Consider the following 26,107-nt stretch of genomic DNA (forward strand, 5'->3'; position numbering starts at 1 on the left):
ACATTTTCTTTACTTCAGTGTGTCTGAAAATTTCAATAACAAGTGTTTCTGAAAAGTTATTACTAAATAATGTTAATGCCTTTCAAGAACATCTGAAATATCAAATAGACTAACCATACATAATATTGTAACAATTCAGTGTTACCATTAATCAACTTTGTCTTGCTGCTACAATTCAAAGGCTTTTATAATAATAGTGTTCATAGGCTTCACAACCAGAAAAGCACCCTATAAATATATGCTATGATATATATATATATCCCACTAGAGTAGAATCTTTTTACTGCCCTAGACAAACCACTGAAATTCCATTTCACAAAGTTACTTTTGCATCCTAGTGAATGGTCTCTGCAATATTTTGATGGCCTGATCTTGATAAATTCTATTAAAGATAAACAGATGGAGTATGATATGGAAAAAATAAACTAGTAGTCAATGACTTGAGCTCTAATTTTGGTTCTGGCACTTCCTAGCAGGAGTTCTTGGCCAGGAGTTCTTGGCCAAAGTGTCTACGAGACTATTTCCAAATCAATAAAACGGGGCTGTCGCTAGCCCTGCTTATCTCATAGCACTGTTTTGAGGCTCAGATAAAATAACTATGTAGAAGTACTTCCCAAACAACGAAAGACAGGTAGTTCTAAATGTTCCAAGTCAAAATGAACATGCTATTAGAAATAATCTATTAGTCAATGCTGTAACTGCAGCTTCCAGCATGAGGCTTATCACATAGTAAACTCCCAATAAGTATTTGTGGATTAACTCACCAGTGCTTATCTAGAGCCAGTGATAGACAGTAAGTAATGCTGATCAGATAGCAGAACTTGAACATACATTTTTGTTTATAACAGGAAATCAAACTACTTTTTTTTAATGTGAAGTTTTAAGTTTTAGATATCTTCCTCTCAAATTTGAGGTTGAGTAGATCTCTGCAATAAAAGTAAAATAGGGCAGATTATTAAAATACAATTGAGGGCTCAAAATTTTGGTCACTTGTCATGCTATGTATAATTAAAATACAGTTTCAGCACATCAAAATGCATATTTTATTCAACAACTTTAGACAGGACCTAAGAACCACTATAGTGACAGCATAACATAGCAAGTACTTTAGATATTGAACTTAAAAAAAAAAAAATTCACTTTTGTGTTTATTTCTCAATTTAGACTATGAGGGAAAGCAGAAGCTACAGTTTATCTTTTTATCCCAGAACCTAGCCCAGTGCCTGGCACATAATGCAAGATTAATAAATACATACCAGAGCAAGATAGTTGTTGACCTAAAGGAACTGAGAAATCTAACTGGGGAGGTCAGAAGAAAGACAGGCACACAATTACTAAAGACTTTTAAAAACCAACACATTTGCTTCCTCTGATACATTCTGCACACTCCAGCCAGACTAATCCTAAAACACTTTTCCTGACCACTTCACAATTCAAGAAACTGTATCAGCTCTCTACTGCCTAGAAGAGATTCTAGCTGCAATCAAAATCACAAGTAGAGCTTTTATAAAATTCAGTTGCCTGAGTCCTACTCCAAGGTTAATTCTTAATTTCCGGGAATAGGACCCAGGCATCTGTATGTTTAAAAACTCTACAAGTGCTTCTGAAGCACAACAAGGAGAACCATAATTGGGCTCATCCTATCAGAGACGTCAGGCCAGTTCTTCTCTCTCTTAGTTATGTTTTCTCTCACTGTCTAAAAATGTTCACTTTCCTCTCCTCTCCAAATACTACACATCCTTCAAAATAATCTTCAAATTCTTCCTCTTCCATGAAACAATTCTAACCTCTGTAGCCCACAATATCCCCTCTCTCCTCTAAGCATAACATCTTTTTATATATAAAGCTCACTGATGTTTTATGTCTACTAATTTTGTCTTCGTACTAGATTATACAATTTTTTTATATTTCTTTCATACACTGGTGGGCATTTAACATTTATTATCTGATGGATGATTGACAGATTTACAGTAAATCTAAAACATTAAATATAAATATATGTATGTATACACACATACATACCTCAAACTTTCAAAAGTATGTTACCTTAATACCTAGAGTTACATAAATCTTCAGGTAATTGGCTCATTTCCTGATTGTAATTTTTATGACCACCATCATTCAACAGAGCACAAGATAAGCTTCCCTCAAAGATCAGTTCCGTGCATCTGGGGCTGAGCCACACAAGAATACAACAACGCATCCACTTCAAAGAAGGTTAGTGCTGCATCTCTGAGAGCATCCTTAAATGTGTAAGAAAGTAATCAAGGGAAAAATATGAGACAATACATTTAAATAGACTTGAAATTCAAAGGATAAGGCATTCTTGATATTAGGTTTAGAAGTACAAATTTGGAAGTGTGTGAACAAGGCAATTGCTGAACAGTATTCGGTAATAAATTCAAAAGGACTATTCACAGAAAGAGAAAGAGATTTTAAGAATGAATCATAGAGAAAAAAGAAGAGAAAGAAAACTGATCAAAGAATGAAATAAGAGAAATTAAAGAAACACAAGGAAAAATCAGAACAGCAGAATACTTTAAGGAGGTGTTAAAAAATATAAAGTACAACATTAAATATAAAAATTTGCATACTGTAACACTAAAATTAGTCACTACCCCAAAACCTCAAAGTCATTAAAGCACTATCACTGGTAATTTTCAGGAAATTACATTATACCTTACAAGGTACCAAAATACTTTAATATGCCTAAATCACATGTTCTGAATCAAATACAGCACAACTTCCTGAGTTACTGCTACCTGAGATCTGCAAGATTACTTCAAAGTAATTCAAAGTCCACTACATCTACCACTTTAATTACTAATTAAGAAGACGTCCCAGAAGCAAAGCTTCAAAAAAAGTAAAGAGAAAATGAATTCTTAATTTACTACTCCTTGATCCTTAGTTTATATGCTGCTTATTTGTGGTTTTCTAAGCAGCACTGTACTTCCAAGAGTTTGTAAAAGCTGGATACTGAAAGAATACAGGGAAGAAAGGACACAGAAAAGAGTGCTAGAAGAGACGCTGGAGAAAATACTATCAACTTGGACTTTATGCCAATGTCCCAAAATAATTTTCAAACATTGAAAACACACTAAGTGAGGCCACCACAGCGGTTAAATGGCACTATTCCTTGCCCATCATGAGTGTTCTCATTCTCCAGGAAATAATGAAAATCTGAAAATCATGCTTAGAGAGGCCCCAACTTATAAAGCAGAAAGTCTCTATAGTGGTTCTATCTCCCTGCAAGTGGAAGCTTACTAGAGCCAATGAATCCAAATATATAGTTGTTCTCAATCAAGGGCGATTTTGTACCCCAACAAGGATACTTGGCAATGTTTAAAGACATCTGTTGTTGTCACAACTGGGACCCATTACTGGCATCTAGTGGGTAAGGACAGTGAAGTTGCTAAACATCCGACAATACACAAGACATCCTCCCACAACAAAGAATTACCATACCCAAAATATCAAGAATGCCTAGGTTAAGAAACCCTAGGTTATAATATATTTTATAGTACTTATTATCTGTCCTCTTAATTTGCTAATTGATTTCTTTTTTTGCCTTAGCATCAGTATCAGTTAAGTTACTGAGAATGCTAAATTCAAAGATGATTCAAAGCACAAGGCACTTAGAACACTAAACTAGGAATCAGAAAATAAAGCAAGCCACTTACAATGCAAAATGGGGAATGACATTGCTAGAAGTATGTCAAAATAAGATGCCAACATCAAAATTTCACTTCAGTTTAGTACCAAGATCATTAATGAGTCATATTTTATTATATCAGATGAAAAAGATAACAAAGATTTTCAGCAGCAATTGATAGCCTGGAGAAGAAAACATAAATAGAAACTATTCTAAAAGCCTAAGTTCAAGAAGGTTCAACATGGCTAAAACTCTAGATGAAGAATTTGACAGAAGGAAGAAAAAAAGAAATAGCCATTTATTCATATTTGTTTAAAAATAAAGCAATAAGTAATGAAAATGTTCTAAAAGTGATTATAGTGATGAAGGCACAACTATATGATGATTCTATGAGCCACTGATTGTATATTTTGGATGGTGTGTGGCTATATCTCAATAAAATTGCATTAAAAAAAGAATAAAGCAATAATCACTGAAAATAACCTGATATCAATTTGAATTGAGAAAGGAGAAAGATAATTCAAAGTCAAATTATTCTGGGAATCAAGTTAGATCTTCTACACAGATGAGGAAGTTTTTTTGTTTGGTTGGTTGGTTGGGTTTAAAAAAAAAAAAAAAGATGAGTTCAATATTTATGCAATACTTGCGAAAGCCAGAGACACCTCAAGCTGAGAGTGCACAAGAAAGATTAAGGGCATGATTAAGGGTGCAAGATCGATAGGTGAGAAGACTATTACAGTACAGACACTAGCCCGAGTGGAAGTATAGAGGCATGAGTTAAGGATCTAGAGGACCCTTCCCCTCACAGCCCCTTTCTTCGTCTAAGACACAGCTTTCCCGAGCCCTCGACAGATCAAAAGAAATACTTTTGACCTCTTGGGGTATATGCTAATGTCATAAATTTCTAGAACTGAATTATCAGATGGAAAGGCTTCTTTCGCCCTAGGTGTAAAAAGTGACCAGTGTCACTGGATTCCAGAGACACAGAGAATCTAAAAGAAGATTTCAAGAGAAGGATTAGAAATACAAAGGTGTATTTTGAGACAGCAATTTATGCGGAAAAAAAAAAAAAAGGAAGGAAAGAATAGCTATTGACAATATCCAAAGCAATGTTTATGAAGAAAGATCACTAATATGCCCCCTCTGGATTGATATTTTCAAAAGCAGGGAACCTTTCCTGATTTTTTTTTTTTAAATCTTTATAAAGAGAATACCTTAGAACAGCACCTGGCATATGAACACACCCAAATGCCTACTGAATTAATGAAAACAAAAGAGACGATTTGTATGCTTATTTTACAAGGTCATGTGCTGTCCATATGCCTATACTCTAGACCATGAGCCTGGAAAAGCAATTGATGCATACTTTTGGGTAGGTGGACTGACAATAAGTCACACATACCTACACACTTTCCTTCATGTCACAGACACGGTGATAGATGCCATCAAAGCCTAAAGGGAGAAAGTTTTGAGGAAAACAAGGAAATCTGTAATAACCTCACTCAAAGTAACAGGAGCTACCATGTTCAGGGTCTAAAATTACTCAGACACCAGGTCTAGACAAAATAAACATTTGCTCTATTACCATTTTGTTATGTTTCCAGGGGAATCTGTATTTGCAGGAAATATGTAACCAGATCATAGAGGAGTAAAAGGGGATAGTTTTGATGAAAGAGGGGAGCTTATATCTGTAAAGTCAGGGAAGACAATAATCCTATAGGTGTTTTTAATAGGGTCAAATATATGTATAGACTCTTTCAAGCTATAATATTTATTCATGTTAATACTAAAATTATTATAATGGGGGAAAGAAGGAAGGAATGCAAAGCAGATACAGTGCCAAATAAAACAGAAAATAATTGAAATCTATTTGGCCCTTGGCTCATCTATCTCCCACTTACTGGTCTCCTCACTATTCCTGGAAAACAGGGCTTTTGTATGAGCTGATCCCTGAGTCTGGAATGTTCCTCCCTCCTGACTGCACCCATATCTAACAAGTGCCCTATCTCACCTCTCTCAGGTCTTTGTTCAACTGTCAATTTTATCACTGAGGCCTACCCTGTATGCCCTCCTTACAAGTGCAACACAGCCATCCCAGCACTCCCTCTCTCTTTCCTTGCCTCATTTTCCTATAACATTTATCATCTGACATACTATAAATTTTACTTGTTTACTGCGTACTTCTACTGCCACCCCCTATTACAGCATGGCTTCACAAGAACAGAAATTTTTGTCTGATTTGTTTATACTCCATCTCCAGCATCAAAAGAGACAAGTACATAGGTATTGAGACTCGTAGGTCCTCAAGGAGATTAAAATAAACCCATCTTCCTCCCCGTTTCTCTCTACAATCCTGAACCCTAAAATGCCAATTTCAGAAAATTGCATTAAAATCTATTCACTTGCCCAAGCCCATAACTAAGGGATCATCCCAGACTCCCCCCTTCTTCTGTACCTAGAATCCAGGACCTATTTGTCAAAAGTGCAGAACTTACAGAACAGCATCTTCCTCGTCCCTAGAACAAATTTGGGAACTGGTTAATTTTTCAAATCCCTAATATATATGTACTTAATTTATGGAAATATTGTGAAAAGATTAACTACTTCTAATACAAAAAGTTTCTTTTACAAAAAATATTTAAAAGTTTAAAGTTTTTTTTTTTTTTTTTTTTTTTTGGTCCTGAAGAAACATGTACATGACTTCCAAGTACACTGCAACGGTGTGAAGAAATCCCTGGGTTTCAAGTTAGGGGAACCCACTTCATAATGATGTTTTTTGAGCACTACAGAAACTATACCTCTTGGAAGGAAAAATCAGCTTTATACCAAATTTCTTGTTACAATAAAGGGCAAAAATCCAATGTATTTCCAAAGGCTTCTAGTGGCATTTATTTATATCCTATACTTATATAACACAAACACACACATTTATATAAATGCAAACTGAACAATTTCAAACCAATAAAATTCACAAATTCAGGAATTAAGTATTTGCACTGTCTGATAATTCTTTCAAAAAAGTTTTTCTCACCTGGCACAATTAGTTCAATTTTTGATTTATAAATTCTGAGAAAAAGACATAACTTTAAAGGATTACGTCGCAACCCCTCAATGAGCTGGGCAATGAAACTGGTGGGATTGGTTTTCTCTAGTCACAGTTGTATTGTGAGTGATTTAGCAATCCCTTTCTTCACAAAAGGGATGGGAAGAGGAAAACTGCACAAGAGATGGTGTCACAACACAACCTCAGCAGCCCAGATCTACAGGAAAGAAGTGTTGAAACCCAGAACAAAACTAAAGTAGCACTGATGAGTATACCATTCCCTTACTGAATGAGCCCAGATTCTCATCTATAAAACTGAGTTAATAATAGCAGGCTTCATAGAGCTAGTGATGAGTGATAATGCTTTGAATGAAAGCACTTTGTAAACAGGAAAATCCTATAAAAATGTCAGTTACTACTAAAGTGAGAGTGACCTAGCTCAGAGAAATCTTTCACCTTTGAATCTTAAGCTCCAGGGGCTCAGCACTATCTGCACTGTTGCCCAAGAAGGGCGAAGTTAACACAGATATTCTCTGAGGCTGAGCTAGGATGAAATCAAAAGCAGGATACTTTTCAGTATCAAGAGAAGCTGGAAGAATTGAATAGTCAGAGGTCTGAGATACCCTTATTTTAAAATGGGAACCAGTGGAAATGGGATTTGATAAATAAAACATGCCCTTTTAGGCAACTTGACTGCACTCTTTCTTATAATAGTCTGTATGTATCAAATATTGTACATTAATTATGTTTAAATTTTTCTTATTGGTTGGTGCTGGTAACATTCAGTCAACTATCTTGCTCTTGTTCACAAACAAAAGCAAATAAGAAGAAAAATCACCATGGGCCTACTATTACCACTAAAAAAAGTGAAAGTCATCTTTGCATTTTCAATAAGGACTTTTTGATTTATTTGCACCCTGGCTCATTTCAAAAAAAGATTTAAAACGGTGAATGCCATCAGTACTAAACTTTAAAAAAGAAATATATTTATTTATATACAATCTTGTTCCACAAAGTATTTTAGGAAATTCTGGATCTGACTTCTTAGCAAAACTTGCCACTTTCTTACTAAAGGTTTCGTTGTATACTTTATATACCAGTGATAAATATAAAGCACAATACCAGGAACATAGTAAGCAATCTGTAAAATGTAATTATTCCCATTAGGCTATAAGCTTTATAAAGAAATTGACTGTCTTGTTCTGTCTTGTTCAGCAATCTATCTCAAGAATCTAGCCCACTCTGTGGCCCATAGCTGGTGTTCAATAAATATTGTTGAATAAAGGATTGACTATAAACTCAAGAGTAATTCTCAACTCTCACCTCCTATTTTATGGTTATGTGTGTCCCACCTTTCATCAATAACAAAGACTGGAAAAACTATACCCTGGAGGAAAGGCAAGTTAAGTGTCTGTTTATATTTCCTTAAACTCACCACAAAGATTCTCTCCTGTCCTCAAACCACAAAATCAATGCTTTGCAACAATGTATTCTTAAACAATTTTGCTTCATTTCCCCTCAGACAATGCACAAAGTTCCTTAAAACTGTTAAGACTCAGTTTAGTTCCTGTTACGTTTTAAAAAGGAAAGACATAATTGTAAAAACCATCAATTCTCAAATTTCTAGTTTGATCTCTGATAGATGGTTATCACACAGGCTACTACTTGCTTTGTTAACCACAAACTTACTACAAGTTAAAATAATGAAAACAGGCTTAAAAGAAAAAAACAGTACACATCAAAGCACACTTCAGAGCAATCAAATTAGGAAACTGAAGAGGTATTTCAGTGATGCTGCACTCCTTATATACTTTTAGAGGTTCTTTTTTGAAATAGACTTCAGTCCAGTTCTACAAGTAGCATAACAAATTGTGTCATTACTTTACAGTTTTAACTCCTATTTGACTAAAACAGTATCACCAATCTGACTGCCTAATTTTTTCACCAGTCTTGAATGCAAATTCCCTAAATTATTTGAATTCATTTAGACTTTTAGCTACTCCCTAAAGTCAAATCTGCTCTCAAAGGAGGGTGGAAAAAAGTTACATACATAGGCTGCAAAGTGGATTCTAAGAGACTTCCCAAAAATTCTCTGCCACATCTGAAAAGTTGCTAACTAAAAGAGCAGCTTCAAGTCACTACTCTGAGTAAGAAAGCATTTACTTACAAATCTAAATTCTGGTATTTTCATTCTAAAATCAGTTACATTTGTTTATAGTCAATTTTCATAAAATTTCAGTTTTATTTTCCTCCACCAATATGCTATAAGTTGCATCTTAAATCCCCTTAACGGAACTACTAAAAACAAATGAAAAACTCTGCCTCCCTGGAAAGACACAAGAAATTTAACAGTGGTTATCTCTGGGGAAGGGAACAGGGTGGCTGGGGAACAAAAAAGGAAAGGTGACTTTTCACTGAATATCCATTTGTACTTTCTGAGTTTTATACAATGTGAATGTATTGTTCATTTTTAAACCTGTTTAACAAAATTACTTCCAGATGTAATTTAATAAGCCAGAAAACTATAGTACTAAAGAAATGTGGAGTTCATTTTAATGACACTTCATTGTAAATCTGGATCTCCTGTTCCAGTGCAGCGGTATTTACACAAAAAAGAAAAACCTTGCAAGCATTTCTTTTCAAATCTGCCTAAACTCCCTTAATTGATACAAATCTTCAAGATCATTAAGAGTTTAAACATCACTGGAAATAAAAACTTGACAAAAATTAATAATCAATTCAAGAATATAAAAATGGAAGTAAAGCAATGAGCTATTAAAGAAGCAACAATCCAAATACATCTTGAAAACTAGGAAATCAACAGGAAATATATATAATGAATGTTAAATGCTGCAAATTCCTTTAAAATGTTAACTGCCGTACTGTAAAAATGGGAGAAAGATGTCAAGCATGGTGCCATCTGCAACATAACTAGAGCAGCGTGAACTAGGAAATGCAATATGATCTGTTGCTATTCACAATTGCCCAATCTCAATTACCCAGAAGATTATACCAAACAGGAAATTCATGATGTGACTTTAAGGAACACGGGAATCATGTTTAGAGATTAGCACATCCAAAAATCTGGAATTTGTTCCTAAACAACAACAAAAAAATAACTTTGCAGCTCTTTTTTCAAACAATCCATGGACAGGAATTACTAAAGCTAACAATTAAATCTGATATTTAGTTTCAGATCAGGAGCTCTGAAATTGTGGTAGAGCTAAAATATAATGTACGAAACCTTGGAAATTAGAAGTTAGTGAAATATTTCAGGTCTGGAAATTTTATGTTATCAATTTAATTTAAAACACATTCTGGTTGTAAATTTAGAGCTTGAGAGTGTCTCCTCCTTCCTTTGCTATATTATTCCATATTCTTCGAAAACCATCGTGGACCTCAGGTTATAAATATAGATAAGTTCTCTGAAAACTCTTTATAAGGAACTTTAAAAACCGGTATTTGCAGAAATAAACTCGTTTAAACATATTTACAACACTTTTTGATCTGGAGGGCATCCAACAGACCTTAATCTCACTTGCTTCAAAAGAAAAAACTTTTGTCAAACAATACTTAAATGAGCAGTGGTATGTGACTAATCAGTGAGGCCGCTTGTTTCTTAAAATGCAGTGTTCTTGCAGGCACTATCACCCACCCCCCCTCGCAAAGAGGAAATACGCTTTCAACCGAATAGGAAACACACCACTTAAGCTGGCACTGTGTTCTCTAAGATAAAGTCAGTATTTTAAGCCCTACGGGTCGCTGTTCATTCAAGTGCGATTTCATAAAGAACGCCTCTCAAAACGGGATTTCGACAGAGGTTTGCAAAAAAGCCCAGGGAGAGTGCCTTCCTCGTCAGTTTTGTTCATATGACCGCGGTCTACCGGTCGGGTTTGCCTTTCTGCTTCTCCCCGCAGCTCCCACGGCTTGTCCGCTCAGAGGGCCTGCTCCTGCGCCCTAGGATGGGAGAACTCCCGAGAGGGTCCCTCTGCTTGACACCAGAAAAGAAACCCCCAAAGACAGCGCGCCCCTCACCGTCCCTGACCCTGGCGCAGCAGCCTTCTAAAAGGGAACGCACAGGGAGCCAGGGCCGAGCTCCAGGCGCCCCTCTGCTCCCCACCCCCACCGCGGACCTGCGTCTGCACCACGAACCTGGGTGAGCAGGGTAAGGGCCAGGGGGTGCAGAAAAGGACTCAAAGGGGCAGCGATGCCCTCCCCCGAGGAAAATTCCTGCCGCTTGGCGCATCGCTGAGCCGTGAAGGCAGGCCTGACCCTTGGGCATGAGGGACCATGCCTGCCCTCCGCAGCTCCAAGTTCCACAACACTCACCACACGGAGCCATAGGCGCCGGAGCCCACCGGGGACAAGTTCTGGTAGCGCTCGGGCACCTCCCAGATTGTCTTGTTCAGCTCCTGCCGGTAGAACGTGGGCCTCTCCTGAGACATCTTCCAGCGGCGACCGCGGGGCGAGGAGGTGGCCCTGCGAGGTCCCCGTCTGCGCCAGCGCCCGCACCCGCTCGCGGGTTTTGGTTGCCCCCGGCCGGGACCCCGCGCTGGCCGCGGGCGCAGGTGCGGCTGCTGCGGCCCCACCAACAGGCGCGCGCGCGGCCCCTGTCAGCCGCAGAGGCTGGACGCGCCGCGGCAACCCGGGCGAGCCTGGCTAGCGGTAGGGGCGCGTTCCAGGGTTCAAGACTGCGTCTGCCGTAGTCCCCCTGCAGGCTCTCCCGACAAGGCCGACTCCAGGATGCAACCCCCGACTACCGCTCCAGCTGCAGCACCCGCTGAGAGTCCAGTGGTACTGGATCCAAAGACAGCCAGCAGGCGCCTCCCACCGTCCTCTCGCGAGAACAGCTCCCGGGACACTCCGCGAACCGAGATTTTACCCAATATGGAACCTGCTCGCGGGAGGGGGTTCGTGAGGAGAGAAGACAGGAGGAGCAATTCTCGCGAGAGCAACAGCTATGGCCGGAGACGGGAACTTCCAGAGACCGGTCTTCTTAAGAGCGCGAAGGCAAACAGGGAAGGTGTGGAGTAGCTGGCAGTACTTTCCACCTGCGCCTCTTTGTGGTCGGCGGGGGAAATGCCTGGCTCCATGCTGGAAAGTGACAGTAACAAATAGTGTAAGGAAAAGGGCCAAAGATCTTTGAATTGCGAGTAGGCCTCAGCAGCTGAGCAAGTGCTCAGCGAAACCTCCAATTTCCAAGAAATAACTGCAGAAAAAAGAGAAAGTTTTTGTCGAGAAAGTCGTTGCATTCCCCTCTGCTCAGGGCCATATTGGCTTACTCTTCGGGATTCTGACGAAATCTGTCTCACGGGCAAATATTAAGGCTGAGAATTTCCACCGAAACTCTCCTAGTAGTTCCCAAGCTTTTGTGAGCGGAAGAATCACCATGGAAGTTTGTTTTAAAATGCAGATTCCAGGACCCACAGGGAGTCTAATTAGATAAGTCCAAGATGAGCATTTTTAGCGTACACCCCAGGTGGATCTAATTCAGAAAACTCTCCGGTATCTCCCTTTGAGAAGCATTTTTGTAACCATTCTCTTCAGGGTTTGAAACTGACTCCTAGCCTACAGTCTTCCAATGAAGAGGATTTTAAGCATTTAATTCATGCCTCTCGGTTTGGAAAATAGGGCAGGGAGTTGTCTTTTGGCCACATCGCATTAGGCACGTCAGTTGACCTTTCTTATACCTTAGTTCCAGCTTCTACAGTTCTGCCCTACTGAGTTGAACAGGTTAATAAATGTGGAAAGTATTCTAACCCATGCCCGCCCCCATTGTTACCGTTCTTGTTAAAAGAGCATACGAATTTCTCTTAGAAACAACTGGGGAAAAGCCACGGCACTTATCATTTCTCACCATTATTCTCTTTTTTGTTATGCATCCCTTGGAGCGTTCAGACTTTGCCTGTCTTGTCCCAGCGTTTATCATAGTGTCTAATCTGTAAAGGCACTCTGTAAACATTGGTTGAACAAATATGAACAATGGTCATGGTCTCAATTTAGGACATGGTGCAGGCTCCTCACTTCTCCTCAAGGAAGACAAAAACAAACAAGCAAACAAACAAAAAAAACAGGGTTATGGGTGATTTGTGATTTGTGGAAAGCCCTCTTGGATCCAATCTGGTTTATCCTGGATTCTCTTGTGTACAAAGATACGCTGCTTGAGAATGTTCCAGGACAACCTGCAGGTTGGAGAGCTTCCTAACAAGTAATGGAAGGTGAAAGTGGGAGTGAGGACAAAAATGTGAGTGTGGAGAAATGAGGGGTGGGAGTGGGTAATCAAGGGGATGAATCGATGCATCAAGGGGTGGGAATCCTAAGAAATTCATAAATTTGTCCAATAGGGATGATGGAGTGAGGGTGAAGAAATGGTACAGATGATGTGAGCAGTACATTCATTCATTCAACAAATACATATTGAATGCCTACTAGGTGCCAGTCATTTTGGATAGAGAGATGATTAAAAATAGACACAATTGCTGCCTACATGGAATTTCCAATCAACAGAAGGGCAGTTGTTCAATCATTCAACCTAACTTTATTGAAGCTTGCTATGTCCACCTCACTGTTCTAGGCACTGATAATACAGCCCTTATGGAGATGAGACAATTTACAAAATTAATAATTTAACTATTAATACAGTAATGAGACAAACACATGTAAAACTGCAACTGGGCCAAGCAGAAATACAAAGAATAGTGAAAGATGGTAACCCGGACTGAACTTCAGGAGGAGGAGGTTGAAGGGGGTGGGTACAGAAGGTGTGTGTGTGTGTGTGTGCGTGTGTGCGCGTGTGTGTGTGTACAGATTAGGAGACGAGGCGCGGGGAGGGGGGGGCTGTTCATTCAGTGGGGACAGGAGACTTGAGGGCGGAGACTTAAGTGGATTAATGCAGGTGAAGTGAGGAGCACAAGGACTGGCACCAAGTAGGCCCTCGATTAAAAATAAAACCTTTAAGCAAATGGGGACCTGGGATTGCCCCGAGGTTTTACTATTCTTCATTGTACCCGTCTTCCGATCCCCACCCCCGCTCCCATTCCCCCCGCCCGGCCAGAACACCCGCGGGTTCGGCTGCAACGGTTCGGGAACCGCCGGCGTCCGCGTCGGCAGCGATGCCAGCTGGGCCTGAGCCGCGTCGGACCAGCGCCTTCACTCCCGCCCTCGCCGGGGAACCAGGTAAGCCGCTGCCGGGAGACGCCGGGTGCCCGGGGCAGCAAGCTGTGAGCGAGGGACCGTCCCTTGTTACAAGTCCCCGGACGGGACCAGGCACGAAGCGGGCCCTCAGTCAATGTATGTGGAATGAATGAATAGGAATCCGTCCATGGGAGCTTATCTTTCCGAGGTATTGTCTCTATTTTGGAAGACCGCGTGGAATAGCAATGACAAGAGACGGTGTGTGCGTTTTGCAAGCTGAATCCTTTCAAAGTCGCTTGTCTGGATTGTCAGAGCCCCCGAATTAGTCCTCTGCCTGCCCCCCTCTTACCCACCTCAGCCTTCTTCTCCTGCATCCTGACCGGCCACAGGCGCCATGTCCTTTCAGATCTCACTGCTTTTGTTCATTTTGTTCCTTCTGACTGAGTTTCCTCACTCTTGTTCCTTTCTCATCTTGTGAAGCCCTATTTATCCTTCAATGTCCCCCTTGCGAAGCTTTCTCTACACCCCTTCTCCAATAACAGTATCACTCCCCACACCCCAGTGGTATTACTTTCTCCGCGCTGCTTGAAAGGTGGTTTTTTAATTTTTTAAATGTCCGATGGTCAGCTCCTAAGGGCTGCCACTGTCTTGTTATATCTGTAGTCACTAGACAGAGAGTTGCATTGAAGGTACTAAAAGGCAATGCTCTTTGCCTGTGCCTTTTCCATATTCCAAATACATTGCGCATAAAAACGCAGGCTGGCAATGGCTGTTTTCTATGCTTATTTAAAAATTGTCAATGCTTATTTTTAAATTTTGGAAGTGAATTTGCCTTCCCGAAATTATAAAGTACATATGAAAGATGACAGTATTAGAGAAAAGACATTCTTGCAATTGAACTATGTTCCATGATTTCATATGTATTGGGTGAATAGTCAGAAAATTGGTTTGTATTTAAATTATGTTCTTGACTTTTAAAATGCTCAGAACACTAATGATGTAAACAAATAAATGGATGGATGGATGGATGGATGGAAGAGATGAATATGGGGGGAGAAGGAGCTAGATCAAAAGTGCCTATTTAGCACTGGAAGACTGACCAAAGATAATTGGCTACATTTATAGTATTCCTCATACTTATTGTATATCAAAATCACCAGAAGGGCTCCTTACAAGCCCAGATTGCTGGTCCACCCCAAGAGTTTCAGATTCAATGGGTTTAGGAGGGGCCTATGAATTTACATTTCTAACAAGTTCCCAGATGATACTGATGCTACTGGTCTGGGGACTAAGTGTGGGCAACAGAGATTAATTTCTCTCTTATAATAGTAAATCCAGATACTCAAAAACATGTCGTATTTGTAGAATAAGAAAATGAAAGCTTAAGTAGTTGAGACCCATGGTCTACCCACCTAAGTCTTTTGTCTGATGACAGAAAGCATCAGGGAGTTGTTTTCTAAGTGGAGATTGATCTTCAAGATTATGGGTAAAGCTTTAGCTTGTTGTTGATGATCCTGAGTACAGGGGCCTCATCAGATCGAGACCTTCAGGAGTCAGGAACAGAGACTCCCTCCTTGTCTCAGCTGAAAAGTCATCATCCCATCAGTGTGGTCTGGATTCTTTTTTTCTGAAATGTGTCACCTGCACACCAAAGTCCATCTGCCACTTGTAAGTAGGAGCTTCCGGTCATCGTATCTTGTCAGGAAAGGTCTTGCTAATGCATGAAAACAAGCCATTAGGGTTTCTACAGAATCAAGAAAGACATAACTGAACAGGAGAAATTCCAGAGGAGAATAAAAAATAAATAAATAATGGAAATCATGTCTTCCCTCACTGCTTTTAGCTAGTCACTTGATAAGTCCTTTAAAGCCAGCTTCATAATCAGCTTTCTACTTGCCACTCCTTGCCATCAATGCTTGGCATGTAGTAAGTGCTTAATAAATGCTGGCAATGGTGATGCGGACGATGATGATGATGGTGATACATGATCATCCTAAAGGAAAACAAAGTTGCTGGTACATTAAACTTGCTTATAGCCTCATCCATAAAGAACTATTTGTGTAATCTACATAATTTGAGTGTTTACCTATATATTTTATCACTGTGTAAAGTGTATATACTTTTTCACATTTATGTGGGAGAATTTTAGAGTTTGTGCCTCTTCAAAAATGCAGATGATTAAGAATGTTTATACTGCCTTCCAGAGATGAAGCTATATCCAACCTCATTAACTCCTCCTTCTCTTTTTCTTAAAGATAGGTAGACGATACAGATGTTTAAAGTTAAATGTAACACTTAGAGATCATGCAGTCCAACCGTATCATTTTATGGATATGAAACTGAAACTCAGAATCTAAGAAACTTGGCCCAAATCATACAGTCAATTAGGAAAAAAAGCCAGGGCTGGAACCCCAGTCTCCTGGCTTCCTGTACAATGCTTTTCCTGCTACTTTATGATGCCACTGACTGGATACTTAACATTCATTCAAGAAGTAGTTGTTGGGGGTCTGCTAAGTGTCAAGCACTATTCTGAGCCCTGGGGATATAGCCATGAATAGTCAAAGTCCTGCCTCCTGAACTTACTTTTTAGTGGTGGAGACAGACAATGAACAGACAATGGTGGAGACAGACAATGGTGGAGACAGACAATGAACAGACAATGAACAGACAGTGAACGAATACACAAATATGGAATCAGATGTTGCCAAATGCTGTGAAAACCCATAGCATTTTCAGTGAAAATTGCTGGTTAATGTTTTTCCCTCTTAATCATTTCCCTGCAACCTAATTGAATAAAAAGAAAACTAGGCTTCCTAGCAAGACTCCTGGGTTCTAGTCCTGACTCTAGTTATTATTAAACAACCAAGACTGCTCAAGTTTCCGAATTTTGGTTTTTTTCTCAAGAAAATGAGAATAATGCACACCTTACCTCCCATGTAATGTGGTTTTGAGTATAAAATTGTGCAAAACATGAGACAGAGTTTTGTAAAACCAAAACATGCTATGCAAGTGGAAAAAAATAAAAAATAACATAAAAAATAAAAAAAAACATTTAAAAAATATTTAAAAATGTGAAGGATCTAGATTTATTTTTTTTTTATTTGATCTCTTTCCACTCATCCAGGAATGATGCAACCGGAGAGAAGCACCCAGAGTTTCAGCACTAAATATAGGCAAAATTCTTTTACTTACGATGTTAAGCGAGATGTGTACAATGAGGAGACCTTTCAACAGGAACACAGAAGGAAGGCCGTTTCCTCTGGGAACATGGACATCAACATCACCATCTTCAGCCATCACATCCAGTGCCGGTGCGTGTGTGCGAGCATTCAGCTGCCGCCAAGCTGGGCAGGACCGAAACCTTACCTGGGTCCTTTGGTACACACTTCTGTCTTCCTTCTCTGAATTCCTGTCATCAGAGCCATGTGGTTTATTGTGTAATTTTTCTTCAGTTGCTTTTGTGTGTGTGTGGTTTGTCTTTAACACCTTCTTGATTGTAAACTTCTGGGGCATAAAGATCTTTGTTGTTCCCCCACAGCATCTAGGGATGATAGATATTTAACAATCCATGGTTTGATTGACCACCATCACCAGTCTGCTAACAAACAAAGGCAATCATAGTAGTAGCAGAATGAGATCCTTCCAGCCTCATATCCAGTGATGTCCATGTAGCATTCATGGTCATCAATATAGAATCCACCACCACCCCCTCTAATACTCATTGAGACCTGCTAGGTCCTACAATTCAGGGATTCTCAACTTGCCTTCATGCTATGAATCTTTTAGCAGTCTGGTGAGGCTTATGAACTTCTTTTCAGAATAAATTTTTAATGCATAAAATACATAGGATTATAAAGGAGACCAATTATGTTGAAATATATAGTTACCAAAATAGGAAAAAAATGTGTTATTTAATAATGTGAGTCTAATTACTTCCATAATTACAAAATAATGGTGAATATAATTGATATTTCAAGAAATCTGCAACAATGGTAATGTGATTTAGAAATATTTGTGATTTCTATTGGGGACAAAGTCAAATTCTGCTAATACTCCTGTAGTTTGTTGCCAGCATTCATAATTGAAGAAAATGCTAGATCTCCGTTAGAAATTAGTGAAAACAAAAGTAAAATTTTTTCTATCCAAGTTCACAAACACCATCTCCCCCCAAATTTTATTACCTGTAGCACCTTGGAGAATTCATAGACCCCCAATTTAAGAACCCTTGGTGACCTACATTATGATATTAAACGTAATTATTCAAGGTATCCTTGCACACACTCTGGGTTTATTAGTCCCTCTTGTCTCCTGGCTTATTGCTCACCATTGGCAAATGCTGGGTGACACATGAGGAAGACCTCTACACAGCCCTGTTGTAGACCTTCCCTTCTTTGAGACATTCTCCTTGGTCCATATCCTGCTTTCTGCAAGTTGTGATCTTGGATGTCTTTCTCCAGTCCTACATCACCACTCTCTTTTCCTCTGCTCCAGGATGGGTCAGAGGAAGTATGTCAAAAAGGGCAATTGGGGGCCACATTGGCTGTGTCTCTACAAAATGATGGTCTCTTCCTGACTTCACCCTCATTATAAATTAATGTTTCCAAAGAAATTTCAACCTAACTCTCCTTTCCCCTGCCCTAGTCATGCCATCTGGACCCTTAAATCTGACCTGTTACAGCACCCATGGACTATTGGAGCAGTTCTTATTTCCTCCTCCTAAAACATATAGTTATCCACACTTCTGAATTTTAACCTGAAAGTTAGCATTGCACAGTGGTTAAGAACTGGTCTCTGAAGGCAGATTGTCTGGGTTTGAATCCCAGTTCAGCTAATTCCCAGCTTGTGACCTTGTGTAATCTATCCAACCCTACTGCTCCCCAGTTTTCTCCTCTGTAAAATGGGGAGGATAATAGCACCTACTTCATAAGGTAGTTGTAAAGACTTAAAGAGTAAGTATTTATAGAGCAGTTACTACACAGAAAGCACTACATAATGTGTTTTTTATTTATAATAAACTTTAACTCCATCTCTTCTTTAGAGAACCTCAAACCTCTTTCCTCATTTTCTTCCTCTTAGTTGATAACTGCAAATCCTCCCTTTCTTGTCAAATTCTCTCCTGTGCTTTTAAATCAACTTTTACATTCCTTACTTTTAAGACATCTTCACCAAAATCAAGATTCATGTCTAAATGCCCATACACCACCCCCCCCCAACCAGCTTCAATTTCTATTCCTCTCACTCCTTCCTTGATCCTTTTCCATCTTAGATCCTCATCACTCCATGTCCTTTTTTTTTTTTTTTTTTTTGTCATGCTTAAGAGCTTTGATGACTGCCTTGGGTGTCTGGTCTGCCAAGTGGCACATGGAGAGGAAAAGAGAGTGGACCAGGAGAAGAAACAAATCATCCCAGTGCCATGCTTGCTCTCCTCCATAGAGGGCCATAATTGGAATTGACACATTTTATGTACGCAGGGACTTTCACAAAAATAGCAATATGATACTCTTTCCAAAAAATTGTCTTTCTCCTGGCTCCAAAACAGAATTTAAAATCTGTCAATATAAACTGTTTAGGTAGTAGAGTGGATAGAACACTGTACTAGGAATCAGAAGACCTGGATTTTAGCCCAGCTCTGCCCACCTACCTGTACAGTTACCATAGCAGAATCACTTGCACTTTTTTGACCTTAATTACCTAAGGGATAGTAATGCTCATACTTGTACGAGTCAAACATATGGGAAATTTTTTTCTTTTCTAAGCACACATTTTAGCCCTTCATATGCTAGAGTTACATTTGTTAAAATAGTCAAATCCCAATTCTCTAGCTATAGTTCATACATTAAAGTCTTCATACCATTTGCTTTTAGCCCATGATAAAAGGTAAACAGCAAAAAAATTTAAAACCAAGTTTAATTAATTAATTGATTAATTGTTTATTAATTAATTATTGGCAGTTCTGCTGTTTTAGGTGATCTAAGGGTTAAAGCAGGGTTTTTCAACCTCAGCAGCACTGACATTTCTGGACTAGAAAATTCTTTTTTGTGCTGGGCTGTCCTGTGCATTGTAGGATGTTTAGCAGTATCCCTGGCCTCTACCTACTAGATGCCAGTCATGATAATCAAAAATATCTCCAGATATTGCCAAATGTTCCCTAGGGAGTAAAATTGCTCCCACTGGTATCCCACTGGATTAAAGGATAATAGAGTCTTATTTTGTTACCTTTTTTTTTTTTTTAACATGGCTAACTCCTTAAGCACAGGACTCCATATTCTATATTTTCTATACATTTCTACGTATCACAGTTCAAAGCCACATTGAGTTAATGTTCAGTAAAATTTTAGTATATGGGAATGACATGAATGTGCTAAGTCTTCCTGCCACACATCAATATCACCTCCAAAAAAACTGCTTCTATCAAGAGAAAGCAATATCAGTCTAATTTTTCACTGGAAAATTGGTAGGTTTAATCTTTCCAAACAACCTGTAAAATCACAAATCTAAGTTGTAAACCAGACTTACAAGGCTTAGCTATTACCATATATATGGCACTGGTTCTCAACTGGAGGCAATTTTGATCCCCTAAGGAACATTTTGCAATGTCTAGACATTTTTGGTTATCATAACCCTGGAGTGGCCGATCCTACTGGCTTCTGGTGGGTAGAGACCAGGGATGCTGCTAAACATTCTACAATGCACAGGACAGCCCTACAATAAAGAATTATCTGGTCTAATATGTCAAAATGTCAAAAGTGCTGACACTGAGAAACTCTGCTGTATGGGAAGAAGGATTGTATATTGTGCCTTTTCTTGAGTAGGGGTCTTTTTCTTTGGAGAACCTAACCAAGTCTCTGCTCTTCTTTCTTGCAGATGTTCATGGCACAGGTTCATGAGATGCATACTTGTGGTCTTTCCCTTCCTAGAGTGGATATGTTTGTATCGATTCAAGGATTGGCTTCTTGGAGACTTGCTTGCTGGTATAAGTGTTAGCCTTGTTCAAGTTCCCCAAGGTAAGGAAGATCTGAAGCCTTTTCATCCAAAGACAATAAATCAAATCTTGTCCATTTGCCCAGGGTGCAGTTATTTTGTGCTAGATGACTAGAAAAAAAATGTGAATTCTATTCACATCATTTGTTGCCTTACTTGTCATGTTTCTACTGCTCCAGGGTGGTTTCCAAGATAGAGTTAAGTTTAAACCCCTGAATACTTTCCAGAATATTTGCAAGGCACACTTTTTTTTTTTTTTTGCTTAGCTAGTCATTTCATACCTACATGACTACAATAGACCTCACTTGGCATTGGTTTTACTTAGAAAGGTGAAGGATAGGAAACACAGCATACCAGCAGCAGCTCTTCAGCAGGTCACACAGTCCAGGGGCTACTCTTTGGTCTTTTGAGTAACAGTTCATACATAAAAGAACAAGATCATGTAGGTTGGTGTGGGAGCTACCTGTGTTTTAGAAGCCTCATTTCCCAAATAGGGGCCATCATGTCTTCTAACAGTCCCATAAACATTGCTTCTAGGGTTCCACAAGGAGCATGTCTAGTTACAAGTCACCATGCTCAGAGAAACCCAAATCTAGGGCTTCCCATGGGGTATTTTTGTTCATTCTCAGTCCTCTTAGTCTAGACGGAGTATATTAATCTGGCTCATTTTTATTGTAATCAGTGTTGCCTAGTAACAGTTGATATTCTACTGTTATGAGGGTTCCAGGGAAACAGACTTAGAAAGTTAACCCAAGATCAAATTTATCCATAGAGAAAGAGAAACGATTTTGCTAATACTTTAGTCCCAGTCATTTATAATCTTTAAATTTCCCACACAGTCTTTAAATATCTCCATTTCTCTGTTCCTCTGAGGCCAACCAGAAGACTGTGATTGTGCAGTTTGTGCAAAGCATGAAGGAGTCCAGCCAAAGGGGCAATTGGTGACTGAAATCCAATTCTGGCACAAGGCTGTCAGTTGTGGAAAAAGGATACCTTTTGTTTACTTATTTTTAAAAGTATCATCTAGTAAAATTGACTGTCCTTTCATTGTACTGTTCCATGAATTTTAATACATGTATAGATTTGTGTAAATACAGGACACACAATCAGGATGCACAACAGTTCTGTCCCTCTATAGTCAAACCCTGCTCCGACCCCTGATCCCTGGCAACCACTGTCCTGTCCTCCATCACCATAGTTTTCTCTTTTTGAGCATGTCATATAAATGAAATTATATAGTATGTAAATTTGAAGGCTGGCTTCTTTCATTCAGCACCGTGTCTTTGAGATTCATGCAAGTTGTGTATATCAACAGTTTGTTCCTTTTATTGCTGAATAATGTTCCATTGTATGGATGTGCCACCATTTGTTTATCCATTGACCTGCTGATGGACATTTGAGTTGTTTCTAGTTTTGTACTATCACAACTGAAGTTGCTATGGAAAGTTCATGTACAGGTTTTTGTGTGAACATAATTTTCATTTCTCTACAGAATACAAAGGAAGGGGATTGCTAGGTCATGTGGTAAATAGTGTATGTTTATCTTTATAAGAAACTGCCAAACCGTTTCCAGAGTGGCTGCACCTACCATTTTACATTCCCACTGGCAATGCATGAGAATTCCAGTTCCTCCACATACTCCTCAGAACTTGATATTGTCAGCATTTTTTAATTAAATATTTTATTTTAAGATAATGATAGATTCATATGCATTTGTAAGAAAGAATACGAAGAAATCCTAAGTGCTTTCCCCAATGAGATGACTCAGCTGTCATCAAAAATCAATTGGCCCATAACTTGATTGGTCTCTGAAACAATGTGTATCTCTGAGACAGCCGAAACTCAAGAGCTAGAGCTCGGCGGATATGAATGACAGCATTAGTGCATACAGCAACTGTTAAAAAAAAGCTGAAAAAGAGCCCAGACTTCAATTAGTGATATGAATGAAGCAGATCCAGTTAAGACTAGGGCAAACCAGGCCAAAGGGTAAAGGTTGAAACTGACTGTGTTTTACAACTTCAACTTCCAAGTGAGACCAAGGGAAGACATGTCTATTTGGTGCAGGATCTGTATTTTCTAAACAGTTTAACTCTACAGTCGGTCTGTTCAAGCACCGCGATTGCGTGGAGCTTTGAATAGGAAGTGAGATACGGTCGGTTGGTACAGGTTAGAATGAGATAGTGACACATCCCAAAGTAATTTGGGCAGAGAATAAAAAATATATTTACAGCCCTCCCCCCCCTCCAAGGAGCTGGGGGAAGGTGCAGAAGTATTGGACTTCCTCACCTGGACTGGTGTTGATGTTGTCACCAACATTGGGACTGGCGGTTTGATGTGCTGAGCCCTCGATCATGGGACTTGCCCTTATGAAGCTCGTTACTGCAAAGGAGGGGCTAAACTTGCATATAACTGTGCCTAAGAGTCTCCCCCTGAGTACCTCTTTGTTGCTCGGATGTGGCCCTCTCTCTCTAGCTAAGCCAACGTGGCAGGTGAACTCACTGCCCTCCCCCCTACATGGGACCCGACTCCCAGGGATGTAACTCTTCCTGGCAACACAGGATATGACTCCCGGGGATGAATCTGGACCTGGCATTGTGGGATTGAGAATATCTTCTTGACCAAAAAGGGGATGCAAAATGAGACAAGATAGTTTCAGTGGCTGAGAGATTTCAAATGGAATTGAGAGGTTACTCTGGTGAACATTCTTATGCACTGTATAGATAACACCTCTTAGGTTTTAATGTATTGGAATAGCTAGAAGTAAATATCTGAAACTACCAAACTCCAACCCGGTAGTCTGGACTCCTGAAGACAGTTGTATAATAACATAGATTACAAGGGGTGACAGTGTGATTGTGAAAACCTTGTGGATCACACTCCCTTTATCTAGTGTATGGATGAATAGAAAAATAGGGACAAAAACTAAATGACAAATAGGGTGGGATGGGGGGACGGTTTGGGTGTTCTTTTTTTACTTTTATTTTTTATTCTTATTGTGATTCTTTCTGATGTAAGGAAAATGTTCAGAAATAGATTGTGGTGATGAATGCATAACTATATGATTGTACTGTGAACAGTTGATTGTATACCATGGATGATTGTATGGTATGTGAATATATTTCAAAAAAACTGAATTTAAAAAAAAAATCAATTGGCCATAAATGTATGGGTTTATTTTTGGACTCTCAGTTCTGTTCCATGTCTATATGTCTATCCTTATGCCAGTACCACACTGTTTTGATTACTGTAGATCTGCAGTAAATTTTGAAATCAGGAAGTGTAAAATGTCCAACTTTGTCTTCTTTCCCAAAATTGTTTTGACTGTTTGAGGCCCCTTGCAATTCCATATGACTCTGAGGATAAGCTTTTCCATTCTGTAGACAGAGCCTGGGCTGCTAGAATTTTGATAGGGATTGCATTGCATCTGTAGATTACTTTGCATAGCAGTGATATCTTACTCTTTACTCTTCTATATAAATATTAAGTCTTCCAATCCATTACAAGGGATGCCTTTCATTTCTTTCAGCAATGTTTTTTGTTTTCAGTTTGTGAATCTTTCACATCCTTGGTTAAATTTATTCATGGACACTTTATTATTTTAGATGCTATTGTAAATAGAAATATTTTTCTTAATTTCCTTAATTTCATTTTTGGATTGTTCATTGCTGGTGTATAAAAACACAGCTGATTTTTGCATGTTTATCTTTTACCCTGCAATTTTGCTGACTTCATTTATTAGCTCTAGTAATTTTCTTGTGGATTCTTTTGTATTTTCTGTATACAGGATCATGTCATCTGCCAATAGAGATAGTTTTACTTCCTCCTTTCCAGTTTGGATGCCTGTTATTTATTTTTTTCTTCCCTAATTCCCCTGGCTAGAACTTCCAGTACAGTGTTCAATAGCAGCGGTAAAAGTCGGACGTCCTTGTCTTCTTCCTTACCTTAGGGGGAAAGCTTTTAGTCTTTATCCACTGAGTATGATTTTTACCTTAGGTTTTTCATAGATAGACTTTATCATGGTGAGGAAGTTTCCTTTTATTCCAAGTTTCCTGAGTGTTTTTATCATGAAAAGATTTTGCCAAATGCCTTTTCTGTATCTATTGAGATGATCCTATGTTTTTTTCCTTTGCCTATTAATGTGATGTATTGCATTGATTGATTTTCTTATATTGAACCACCCTTTTATTCCTGAGATAAATCCCACTTGGTCATAGTGTATAATCCTTTTAATATGCTTTTGGATTCAGCTTGGTAGTATTTTGATGAGGATTTTTACATCTATATATAAGGGATATTGGTCTCTAATTTTCTTTTCTTGTAATATCTTTATCTGGCTTTGGAATCAGGATAATGCTGGCCTCATAGAATGAGTTAGAAAGTTTCTCTCCTCTTCAATATTTTTTTGTGGTTGAGAAGGATTGGTGTTATTTCTTCTTTGAATGTTTGGTAGAATTCATGTGTGAAGCCATCTGGCCTTGGGTTTTTCTTGGGATTGATTACTGATTCAATCTCTTTGCTTATTATGAGTCTATTGAGATTTTCAATTTCTTTTTGAGTCAGTTTAGGTAATTCGTGCATTTTCAGGAATTTGTCCATTTCGTATGGATTATCTATTTTGTTGGTGTACAATATTTGCCCATATTTAAGATTGGGATTTTGTTTTCTTACTGTTGATTTTTGAGAATATGTTATATATGCTGAATACAAGTCCTGGGTGAGATATGTGATTTGTAAATATTTTCTTTCAATCTGTAGCTTGTCTTTTCATTCTCTTTTTGGCATCTTTGGCAGGACAAAAATTTTTAATTTGATGAAATCCAATTTATAATTATTTTTCTTTTATGCTTTTTTTGTGCTTTTGCTATCTAAGAACTCTCACCAAACCCCAAATCATGAAGATTTTCTATGTTCCTTTTCTAAAAGTTTTTTAGTTTTATATTTTACATTTAGATCTACCATCTATTTTGCGTTTATCTTTGTATAAGGCCTGATGTTTATTGTGTTGCATTTTCAACACCATTTTTTTTTAGAAAAAGAGTACCCTTTCTCTGTTGAATTGGTTTTGCACCTTTGTCAAAGATCAAATCACCATATTTTTGTGGGTCTATTTTAGATTCTTTATCTGTTCCATTGTTCTACGTGTCTATTCCTTTGCCAATACCAGGTCTTGATTATTGTAGCTTTATAGGGAGCCTTAATATTGGGTAGTGTGTTTTCTCCAGCTCTGTTCTTTTTCAAAATTGTTTTATTTGAGTTCCTTTACTCTTCTATATAAATTTTAGCATCAGACTATCTAT

The 26,107-nt window shown here is 38.7% G+C and overlaps 2 protein-coding genes across 6 annotated transcripts in view; one reads left to right on the plus strand and one right to left on the minus strand.

Moving 5' to 3' along the window:
* The window catches only part of MAPK14 (mitogen-activated protein kinase 14), a 96,780-nt gene extending 85,238 nt beyond the window's left edge, over window positions 1-11,542 (minus strand). Inside the window, exon 1 of one of the 3 annotated variants that reach the window (XM_037842164.1) lies at window positions 11,025-11,538. In XM_037842164.1, the coding sequence (XP_037698092.1) occupies window positions 11,025-11,140 (116 nt within the window). In that variant the 5' untranslated portion in view covers window positions 11,141-11,538. Of the gene's footprint in view, window positions 1-11,024 lie in introns of all 3 variants that reach the window. The other 2 variants (XM_037842163.1, XM_037842165.1) reach the window with 2 other exon arrangements.
* A 2,090-nt stretch (window positions 11,543-13,632) lies between these two features.
* Window positions 13,633-26,107, plus strand: part of SLC26A8 (solute carrier family 26 member 8) — a 103,669-nt gene continuing 91,194 nt past the window's right edge. For 2 of the 3 annotated variants that reach the window (XM_037842410.1, XM_037842412.1), the window contains exons 1-3: window positions 13,633-13,871; window positions 16,954-17,140; window positions 20,694-20,833. In XM_037842410.1, coding sequence (XP_037698338.1) covers window positions 13,808-13,871; window positions 16,954-17,140; window positions 20,694-20,833 — 391 coding nt within the window. In that variant the 5' untranslated portion in view covers window positions 13,633-13,807. Of the gene's footprint in view, window positions 13,872-15,385; window positions 15,498-16,953; window positions 17,141-20,693; window positions 20,834-26,107 lie in introns of those variants that run through there. The other variant, XM_037842411.1, reaches the window with a different exon arrangement.

Source organism: Choloepus didactylus, chromosome 7, assembly GCF_015220235.1.
Source record: "Choloepus didactylus isolate mChoDid1 chromosome 7, mChoDid1.pri, whole genome shotgun sequence".
In the NCBI taxonomy this organism is placed as follows: domain Eukaryota; kingdom Metazoa; phylum Chordata; class Mammalia; order Pilosa; family Megalonychidae; genus Choloepus; species Choloepus didactylus.